The 12,377-nt window shown below is 30.0% G+C and overlaps 1 protein-coding gene across 4 annotated transcripts in view; it reads left to right on the top strand.

Annotated features, from left to right (window-relative positions):
• Positions 1-12,377, top strand: part of ampd2a (adenosine monophosphate deaminase 2a) — a 40,274-nt gene that overhangs the window by 2,106 nt on the left and 25,791 nt on the right. For 2 of the 4 annotated variants that reach the window (XM_067415200.1, XM_067415199.1), the window contains exon 1: positions 2,750-2,916. The exons of 1 other annotated variant lie outside the window; for it this stretch is intronic. In XM_067415200.1, coding sequence (XP_067271301.1) covers positions 2,829-2,916 — 88 coding nt within the window. In that variant the 5' untranslated portion in view covers positions 2,750-2,828. Of the gene's footprint in view, positions 1-2,749; positions 2,917-10,281; positions 10,393-12,377 lie in introns of those variants that run through there. One more of the 4 variants, XM_067415202.1, reaches the window with a different exon arrangement.

Genomic DNA, 12,377 nt, shown 5'->3' with positions numbered 1-12,377 from the left:
ATATGGAGTATAGTATATGACTATATATAGTATATACTAATATGGAGTATAGTATATGACTATATATAGTATATACTAATATGGAGTATAGTATATGACTATATATAGTATATATGGATTATAGTATATGACTATATATAGTATATACTAATATGGAGCATAGTATATGACTATATATAGTATATACTAATATGGAGTATAGTATATGACTATATATAGTATATACTAATATGGAGTATAGTAAATGACTATATATAGTATATATGGATTATAGTATATGACTATATATAGTATATACTAATATGGAGCATAGTATATGACTATATATAGTATATACTAATATGGAGTATAGTATATGACTATATATAGTATATACTAATATGGAGTATAGTAAATGACTATATATAGTATATATGGATTATAGTATATGACTATATATAGTATATACTAATATGGAGTATAGTATATGACTATATATAGTATATACTAATATGGAGTATAGTAAATGACTATATATAGTATATAGTATATAGTATAAATGACTATATATAGTATATACTAATATGGAGTATAGTAAATGACTATATATAGTATATATGGATTATAGTATATGACTATATATAGTATATACTAATATGGAGTATAGTAAATGATTATATATAGTATATATGGAGTATAGTATATGACTATATATAGTAGTATATACTAATATGGAGTATAGTATATGACTATATATAGTATATATGGAGTATAGTATATGACTATATATAGTATATACTAATATGGAGTATAGTAAATGACTATATATAGTATATAGTATATAGTATAAATGACTATATATAGTATATACTAATATGGAGTATAGTAAATGACTATATATAGTATATATGGATTATAGTATATGACTATATATAGTATATACTAATATGGAGTATAGTAAATGATTATATATAGTATAAATGGAGTATAGTATATGACTATATATAGTATATACTAATATGGAGTATAGTAAATGACTATATATAGTATATATGGAGTATAGTATATGACTATATATAGTATACACTAATATGGAGTATAGTAAATGACTATATATAGTATATATGGAGTATAGTATATGACTATATATAGTATACACTAATATGGAGTATAGTAAATGACTATATATAGTATATATGGAGTATAGTATTTGACTATATATAGTATATATGGAGTATAGTATATGACTATATATAGTATATACTAATATGGAGTATAGTATATGACTATATATAGTAGTATATACTAATATGGAGTATAGTAAATGACTATATATAGTATATATGAAGTATAGTATATGACTATATATAGTAGTATATACTAATATGGAGTATAGTAAATGACTATATATAGTATATATGAAGTATAGTATATGACTATATATAGTAGTATACACTAATATGGAGTATAGTAAATGACTATATATAGTATATATGAAGTATAGTATATGACTATATATAGTAGTATATACTAATATGGAGTATAGTAAATGACTATATATAGTATATATGAAGTATAGTATATGACTATATATATAGTATATACGGAGTATAGTAAATGATTATATATAGTATATACGGAGTATAGTATATGACTATATATAGTATATAAAACAGTATAAAGTATGCTATGATCAACAAAATCTTGGTCATTTTATTTAAATAATGAGTAAATGTGCGAAACATAATGCATACTAATATTTTTTTTAAAGTAGAACGCTATGATCAAATCTTTTGTCGAGTTTGATTGAATAACGAGTAAATATGTTGAACAATAAACGCTACATAGTAATATTTAACAAAGAGTATATGTATGTAACAGTATAAAGTATGCTATGATGAAATATTTTGTCAAGTTTGATCGAATGAGTAAATATGTTGAACAATGACATACTACACACTAATATTTAAAAAAATAGTATTTAGAACATTATGGAATTAAATGCTATGATAAAAAATATTTGTCAGTTTGATTGAATAGAATAAATGTGCTAAACATAATGCACACTACATACTAATATAAAAAAAAATAGTATATGAGACAGTATGAAATAATATGCTATGACAAAATCTTTTGTCAGCTTGATTAAATGGGTAAATGTGTTGAACAACGCATGCTACATACTAATATTAAAAAGTATTTAAAACAGTATAAAGTATTATTATACTATTATTTTATTCAAATAATGAGTAAAAGTGTTGAACATAATGCACACTACATACTATTATTCAAAAAGTATATAAAACAGTATATAAAGTATGCAATGATAAACAAAAACTGTTATTTTATTCAAATAACGAGTAAATGTGTTGAATATAATGCACACTACATACTAATATTTAAAAAAATAGTATATGAGAAAGTATAAAATATCCTATGATAAACAAAATATTTGTCAGTTTGATTGATTAATGTGTAAACATGCTTAATTTGCCAAGTGCATTGCATTGTGGGAAGCATTATTGGACATGGTTTGCTCTGCTGTCAGAATGACAAGTATTTCATCTGCAGTCTGCTTTCTATACGCGCTCCGTGATGTAATTCTTGGTGCATGGTTGCCGCAGCAACAGATCAGAGTGTTGTAGGGGAATCCTAAGCCCCTCCCCTCTGCTGATGTAGGAGGGGAGTGGCTCCGCCTCCACTACTGCGCTAAGAGATCCCCAAGCCCCGCCCCCAGCCCGTATCTTCCTGCTCTGATAAGAGAGTCCCTCTTTCCCTCTCTCTCTCTCTCTCTCTCTCTCTCTCTCTCTCGCTCCATCCATCCGGTGCGCAGACAGACAGGCGGCAGCATGTCCGACCCAAGCGTAGCTTCGGTGCAGAGCAAGAGCAAAAGCAAAGCGGTCAAGAGGGGCAGTTTGCACAGCCGGACCAGCCCGGGTGAGTCTCACTGCAGCAGAGAGTCAGGCGGGGTGGGGTGCGATACGGGACAGTGCCTCCACAGGCCGCTTTCAGACTTTCCTGGAACATTTACATCACAAGAAATGTTTAAGTAATTGTATTTTATTCATTCTATTCTTTTCCCCTCGTCATTTCACGCTTTCTAATCATGAATTAGTGAGCAGAAACTTTTGATATTTTCGTCCCGTGCGCATCAATATTTTAATGATAAATGCGGCGTGCGAGAGCGTGGCATTCTGGGAAAACGTTCGTCCATGCGTGTGAGAGCTCATGAATTACACAGGAGTGTGTGTCCTGCCTTCGAAAACACATGTGTAACACGGGCGGCCCGTGACGCTTCATCTGAAATATACCTCGAATATTAACAATATATCAACACACAATAATGATATTCATAATGCGTGTTATATTTGTTATGGTTGTGGTCTAATTATTTACTTATTCTTGTGTCAAAATATGAATACATTTCAATTTAAAATCTGATAATTATGAACTATTCTGACTTTTTATCCCAAAATTGTCATAATTTCAATGTTTAATGTCGAAAATTTAACTTTTTATTCTCATATAACTTCAAAAGTCATAACTTCAATTTATCTCATAAATATGATTTAGTATGTTATTTCAATTTGTCATAACTTCGCAATTATGATTTAGTATGTCAATTTAAACCTTTAATGTCAATGTTGTCATAATTATGACATTAAAAAGTCATAATTGTGACTTAGCATGTCAATTTTAGTATTTCATAATTTCGACTTTTCATCTAATAAATATGACTTAGTATGTTATTACATTTTTTACAATGTCAATTTACACTTTTGTCATAATTTTATTTTTTTAATCTCAATTAAGATATAGTGTCATAATTTCATATTGTCATATTTTAGAGTTATATCAATTTTGACGTCAGCTTATAAATAGGATTTATTGTGTCAGAATTTCTACTTTTCATCTAATAAATATAAGAGTGTTAATTCACTTTAATTTCTACTGTTAGAATTTTTTAACCTCATAATTAGGATTTATTGTGTCAATTTCTATATTTTTTGTCATAATTTCATAACTTCTTTTTAATCTCAATTACGATTTAGTATGTCAATAAGATTGTTTGTTTGTGTTTGTGTGTGTGTGCGTGTGTGTGTGTGTGTTTTGCAATCATTTTGGGCTGAAGGGTTATAGAGTTTACAGGACTGTTAATCACAGAGATCAACCCATATCACACACACACACACACACACACACACACACACACACACACACACTCGTGACACCCCACAACTGTGTCTCCTGCAGTTCTCATGCCTTAGGACTCTCAAACACACACACACACACACACACACACACACACACACACACACACACACACACACACACACACACACACACACACACACACACACACACACACACACACACACACACACACACACACACACACACACACACATATGGAACTTGTGTTATTGTCTATAACCGAGTGTCTAGACTGAGATTTATGGACTCACACACACGGGTTCAAATTTAGAAGCTGTGACTGGATTGGCTGAACACACACATTGTGCCACTAATGAGAGATTTGTGTGTGTGTGTGTGTGTGTGTGTGTGTGTGTGTGTGTGTGTGTGTGTGTGTGTGTGTATGATGGGTAGGTTTAGGGGCAGTGTAAGGGGATAGTAAATACGGTTTGTACAGTATAAAAACCATTACGCCTATGGAATGTCCCCATATGTCCCCATATGTGTGTGTGTGTGTGTGTGTGTGTGTGTGTGTGTGTGTGTGTGTAAATTCACTTCACAGTTTATTCTGCTCAGTAACCATTCCGTTACACAGTGAAAGACCGTCTGACTGAAATATGACCATTTCTTCTGTTTTTAAGTGTCATTAGGGGGCGGGGCTTATCTGTAACAGTTTCTGATTGGTTGTACAGAAATTAAAAGTAAAACGTTTTATAACCAATTCGCTTGGAGATACAAAAGAACCATATATTTGAGTTTGCAGATGATACCTGCCGAATGAAATCCGTTCACTCGGCGGCCATCTTGGAAAAACCTGCAAGCAGCTATTGGTCGTCAAAAGCAACTCCGTCTATTTGAAACATATGGTTAAAAAGCGATACGTGTTAAGACGACATTTATTTCTAGTAATCTAAAAACGTATTTGATTGTACGATTTATACTTTAGCAAAATAATTTCTTGATGGCATCCATCATAAGCTCAACTCACACAAATAAAACAATATTTTTCAGGCTGGTTCAGCGAAAATGCGTTCTGGCTCGCGATTGGCTCGTTGGATTGTGAGGCGGGGCTACAGCTGGCATGTTGAGCGATATAATTTCTCTCGTCCTCTTATAATAACTTATGATATTCAACGTCATGTGTACGGAAGCACAAAAACATGCTTTCGTTAATCATAATTATGAAATTAAAAGTCAAAATAAGGGCATAGAAAGTCATTTTGTTTTGTTATAAAATTGTTTTGTTATAATTATGACAACGTTGTAAAAAGTCATCATGGCATATAAAGTCAATTACATTTTTTATGTCAATTCAGAATTTGTCGATGTTAGACTTTTTAATCATAACTAGGACAATATGACATTTTTCAACTAATGATTATGATTTATGTCATAATTCCACTTTTTTTATCAATGTCAAACTTTTAATCTCATAATTATGACTTGGCATATCAATTATGACGAAGTACATCATAATTTAAACTTTAGTGATAATTTTGATTTATGTACATTTACATTTTTTTTTACTTTATCTCATAATTATGATTTAGTATGTCATAATTTTGACTTTTTATCTCATAATTATGATTTAGTATGTCATAATTTTGACTTTTTATCTCATAATTATGATTTAGTGTGTCATAATTTTGACTTTTTATCTCATAATTATGGTTTAGTATGTCATAATTTTGACTTTTTATCTCATAATTATGGTTTAGTATGTCATAATTTTGCCTTTTTATCTCATAATTATGATTTAGTATGTCATAATTTTGACTTTTTATCTCATAATTATGATTTAGTATGTCATAATTTTGACTTTTTATCTCATAATTATGATTTAGTATGTCATAATTTTGACTTTTTATCTCATAATTATGGTTTAGTATGTCATAATTTTGACTTTTTATCTCATAATTATGGTTTAGTATGTCATAATTTTGACTTTTTATCTCATAATTATGGTTTAGTATGTCATAATTTTGCCTTTTTATCTCATAATTATGATTTCGTATGTCATAATTTTGCCTTTTTATCTCATAATTATGATTTAGTTTGTCATAATTTTGTCTTTTTATCTCATAATTATGATTTAGTATGTCATAATTTTGTCTTTTCATCTGATAATTATGATTTAGTATGTCATAATTTTGTCTTTTTATCTCATAATTATGATTTAGTATGTCATAATTTTGTCTTTTTATCTCATAATTATAATTTTGTCTTTTTATCTCATAATTATAATTTTGTCTTTTTATCTCATAATTATAATTTTGTCTTTTTATCTCATAATTATGATTTAGTATGTCATAATTTTGTCTTTTTATCTCATAATTATGATTTAGTATGTCATAATTTTGTCTTTTTATCTCATAATTATGATTTAGTATGTCATAATTTTGTCTTTTTATCTCATAATTATAATTTTGTCTTTTTATCTCATAATTATAATTTTGTCTTTTTATCTCATAATTATGATTTAGTTTGTCATAATTTTGCCTTTTTATCTCATAATTATGATTTAGTATGTCATAATTTTGTCTTTTTATCTCATAATTATGATGTAGTATGTCATAATTTTGCCTTTTTATCTCAATTATAATTTTGGCTTTTTTTCTCATAATTATGATTTAGTATGTCATAATTTTGCCTTTTTATCTCATAATTATAATTTTGTCTTTTTATCTCATAATTATGATTTAGTATGTCATAATTTTGCCTTTTTATCTCATAATTATAATTTTGTCTTTTTATCTCATAATTATGATTTAGTATGTCATAATTTTGCCTTTTTATCTCAATTATAATTTTGGCTTTTTTATCTCATAATTATGATTTAGTATGTCATAATTTTGCCTTTTTATCTCATAATTATAATTTTGTCTTTTTATCTCATAATTATGATTTAGTATGTCATAATTTTGCCTTTTTATCTCATAATTATAATTTTGATCTTTTTATCTCATAATTATGATTTAGTATGTCATAATTTTGCCTTTTTATCTCAATTATAATTTTGGCTTTTTTTCTCATAATTATGATGTAGTATGTCATAATTTTGCCTTTTTATCTCAATTATAATTTTGTCTTTTTATCTCATAATTATGATTTAGTATGTCATAATTTTGCCTTTTTATCTCATAATTATGATGTAGTATGTCATAATTTTGCCTTTTTATCTCATAATTATAATTTTGTCTTTTTATCTCATAATTATGATGTAGTATGTCATAATTTTGCCTTTTTATCTCAATTATAATTTTGGCTTTTTTTCTCATAATTATGATTTAGTATGTCATAATTTTGCCTTTTTATCTCAATTATAATTTTGGCTTTTTTTCTCATAATTATGATGTAGTATGTCATAATTTTGCCTTTTTATCTCAATTATAATTTTGTCTTTTTATCTCATAATTATGATTTAGTATGTCATAATTTTGCCTTTTTATCTCATAATTATGATGTAGTATGTCATAATTTTGCCTTTTTATCTCATAATTATAATTTTGTCTTTTTATCTCATAATTATGATGTAGTATGTCATAATTTTGCCTTTTTATCTCAATTATAATTTTGGCTTTTTTTCTCATAATTATGATTTAGTATGTCATAATTTTGCCTTTTTATCTCATAATTATAATTTTGTCTTTTTATCTCATAATTATGATTTAGTATGTCATAATTTTGCCTTTTTATCTCATAATTATAATTTTGTCTTTTTATCTCATAATTATGATTTAGTATGTCATAATTTTGCCTTTTTATCTCAATTATAATTTTGGCTTTTTTTCTCATAATTATGATGTAGTATGTCATAATTTTGCCTTTTTATCTCAATTATAATTTTGTCTTTTTATCTCATAATTATGATTTAGTATGTCATAATTTTGCCTTTTTATCTCAATTATAATTTTGGCTTTTTTATCTCATAATTATGATTTAGTATGTCATAATTTTGCCTTTTTATCTCAATTATAATTTTGGCTTTTTTATCTCATAATTATGATTTAGTATGTCATAATTTTGCCTTTTTATCTCATAATTATAATTTTGTCTTTTTATCTCATAATTATGATTTAGTATGTCATAATTTTGCCTTTTTATCTCATAATTATAATTTTGTCTTTTTATCTCATAATTATGATTTAGTATGTCATAATTTTGCCTTTTTATCTCAATTATAATTTTGGCTTTTTTTCTCATAATTATGATGTAGTATGTCATAATTTTGCCTTTTTATCTCAATTATAATTTTGTCTTTTTATCTCATAATTATGATTTAGTATGTCATAATTTTGCCTTTTTATCTCAATTATAATTTTGGCTTTTTTTCTCATAATTATGATTTAGTATGTCATAATTTTGCCTTTTTATCTCATAATTATAATTTTGTCTTTTTATCTCATAATTATGATTTAGTATGTCATAATTTTGCCTTTTTATCTCATAATTATAATTTTGTCTTTTTATCTCATAATTATGATTTAGTATGTCATAATTTTGCCTTTTTATCTCAATTATAATTTTGGCTTTTTTATCTCATAATTATGATTTAGTATGTCATAATTTTGCCTTTTTATCTCAATTATAATTTTGGCTTTTTTATCTCATAATTATGATTTAGTATGTCATAATTTTGCCTTTTTATCTCAATTATAATTTTGGCTTTTTTTCTCATAATTATGATTTAGTATGTCATAATTTTGCCTTTTTATCTCATAATTATAATTTTGTCTTTTTATCTCATAATTATGATTTAGTATGTCATAATTTTGCCTTTTTATCTCATAATTATAATTTTGTCTTTTTATCTCATAATTATGATTTAGTATGTCATAATTTTGCCTTTTTATCTCAATTATAATTTTGGCTTTTTTTCTCATAATTATGATGTAGTATGTCATAATTTTGCCTTTTTATCTCAATTATAATTTTGTCTTTTTATCTCATAATTATGATTTAGTATGTCATAATTTTGCCTTTTTATCTCAATTATAATTTTGGCTTTTTTTCTCATAATTATGATGTAGTATGTCATAATTTTGCCTTTTTATCTCAATTATAATTTTGGCTTTTTTTCTCATAATTATGATTTAGTATGTCATAATTTTGCCTTTTTATCTCAATTATAATTTTGGCTTTTTTTCTCATAATTATGATTTAGTATGTCATAGTTTTGTCTTTTTATCTCATAATTATGATTTAGTATGTCATAATTTTGTCTTTTTATCTCATAATTATGATTTAGTATGTCATAATTTTGCCTTTTTATTTCAATTATGATTTAGTATGTCATAATTTTGACTTTTTATCTCATAATTATAATTGTCATTATATTGACTATCTGATAATTATGATTTAATATAAATTAATTTTTTATCTAATAATTATGATTTAATGTCACAATTTTGACTTTTTATGTGGTAATTATGATTTAGTGTCATAATTTTGCCGTTTTTTCTCATAATTATGATTTAGTGTCGTAATTTTGCCGTTTTAACTCATAATTATGATTTAGTGTCATAATTTTGACTATCTGAAAATGATGATTTAATATCATAATTTATTTTTTATCCAATAATTATGATTTAATATTTCACAATTTTGACTTTTTAATCTCAATTATGATTAATGTCAATTTTGACCTTTTATCTGAAAATTATGATTACAAATTATGAATAATGTGTCATAATTTTTACTTTTTACCTGATAATTATGATTTAGTATGTCATCATTTTGACTTTTAATCTCATAAGTATGATTTAATGTTATAATTTTGACTGTCTGATAATCATGTTTTAATGTCAATTTTGCCTTTTTATCTCATAATTATGATTTTAGATGTCATACTGAGTACATATTGCACAGTACGATAGTGTTGCAGTGCAGTCGCAGCCCCCCCCCCACACACACACACACACACACACACACACACACACACACACACACACACACACACACACACACACACAGAGAGAAGTCTGTTCCTGCTGGTCTTCCCAGGATTCCTCTGTAAACGCAGGGGTGGGTTGTGTTTAAACACACAGTGGTGCGTCCCACCACTGACCCCCCCCGCCTCCATCTGCAACGTGGTACGAGCCAATCGGACCGACACACACACACTGAGAGAATCAGCTGCAGAGACACACACACACACACACACACACACACTGACAGACAGGAAGTGTTTTTTATCCTGAGCATCACAGCGGAGATCAGGTAATGCATCCAGGGACCTCTGCGTGTGTTTATGGGACATTCTCACAGTGTGTGTGTGTGTGTGTGTGTGTGTGTGTGTGTGTGTGTGTGTGTGTGTGTGTGTGTGTGTGTGTGTGTGTAAGGCGCGTTTGTTTTCACTGGAATGAGAGGTTTTAATGGAATGTCAGGGTACGTGTGTCACATGATCAAGGTAAAGTCACATGACCAGGGTCAAACTCTTCATTGTTCCGACAGGAAAGTTCTTGTTCATTCTCAATGAGAATCTCTGCGTTTCTTCTGTGGCACCTGTGCTGGACTCTAGTGCACTACAGTGTGTGTGTGTGTGTGTGTGTGAGTGTGTGTGTGTGTGTGTGTGTGTGTGTGGGTGACACTGATGGGCTCGCGTGTCGTCTGCAGATGCTCCACAGCCCGTGTCCTTTACCAAGCATCAGATGACTGCCATTAAACTGACCTCACTGACAGAAACACTGAGTTAGATGGTGTACTTCTACTCCGCCGATCAAACTTCAAAGTGTCTTGATGTACTGTAGCGATTGGTTGCTATGGTGTTGCTAGGGTGTTCTAAATTATTGCTTGAATGTCCCTAAGTGGTTACTAGGGCAATTGCGATGATGTTGTGGCTGGTTGCTATGCAGTTGCTAGGGTGCCGTAGGTAGTTGCTATGCAGTTGCTAGGGTGTTGTGGCTTTTTGCTATTGTGGTTGTTAGGGTGCTCTAAGTGATTGCTTGGATGTTGCTAAGTGATAGCTAGGGCAATTGCTATGGTGTTGTGGATGGTTTCCATTCGGTTTGCTATGCAGTTGCTAAGTTCGTGGATAGTTGCTATGCAGTTGCTATGCAGTTGTTAGGGTTTTGTGGCTTGTTGCTGTGTGGTTGCTAGGGTGTTCTAAGTGATTTCTTGGATGTGGTTAAGTGATAACTAGGGCAACTGCTATGGTGTTGTGGCTGGTTGCTATGGAGTTGCTAGGTTGTTGTGGCTGGTTGCTACATGGTTGCTTGGCTGTTCTAAATGATTACTTGGCTGTTGCTAAGTGGTAACTAGGGCAAGTCTTATGGTGTTGTGGCTGGTTGCTATGCAATTGCTAGGGATATGTGGCTAGTTGCTAGGGTGTTGTGGCTGGTTGCTGTGTGATTGCTTGGATGTTGCTAGGTGATTACTAGGGCAATTGCTATGCTGTTTTGGCTGGTTGCTATGCAGTTGCTAGGATGTTGTGGCTGGTTGCTAGGTTGTTCTAAATGATTACTTGGATGTTTCTAAGTGGTAACTAGGGCAATTCTTATGGTGTTGTGGCTGGTTGCTATGCAATTGCTAGGGATATGTGGCTAGTTGCTAGGGTGTTGTGGCTGGTTGCTGTGCGATTGCTTGGATGTTGCTAAGTGATTACTAGGGCAATTTCTATGCTGTTTTGGCTGGTTGCTATGCATTTGCTAGGGTTATTTGGTAAGTTGCTATGCAGTTGCTAGGATGTTGTGGCTGGTTGCTAGGTTGTTCTAAATGATTACTTGGATGTTTCTAAGTGGTAACTAGGGCAATTCTTATGGTGTTGTGGCTGGTTGCTATGCAATTGCTAGGGATATGTGGCTAGTTGCTAGGGTGTTGTGGCTGGTTGCTGTGTGATTGCTTGGATGTTGCTAAGTGATTACTAGGGCAATTGCTATGCTGTTTTGGCTGGTTGCTATGCAGTTGTGGCTGGTTGCTAGGGTATTCAAAGTGATTGCTTGGATGTTGCTAAGTGGGTACTAGGACATTGTTAGTGTGTTGCTTTGTGGTTGCTAGGCTGTTCTAGGTAAGTGTTAAAGTATTGCTAAGTTGTGGCTGGTTGCTAGGGTGTTATAGGGGATTGCTAGTATGTTGCTGAGTGCTTGCAAGGGCATTGCTATTGTGATGTGCCTTGTTGCTATGTGGTTGCTAGGGAGTTGTGGCTGGTTACTATGTGCTTTCGTCCTGTCTTTCATGAAGTCTCAGTGACCTTCGGGTTTTCTCCT

Source organism: Pseudorasbora parva, chromosome 14, assembly GCF_024679245.1.
Source record: "Pseudorasbora parva isolate DD20220531a chromosome 14, ASM2467924v1, whole genome shotgun sequence".
NCBI classification, from domain to species: Eukaryota; Metazoa; Chordata; class Actinopteri; order Cypriniformes; family Gobionidae; genus Pseudorasbora; species Pseudorasbora parva.
This window is presented reverse-complemented; position numbering and strand designations above follow the sequence as displayed.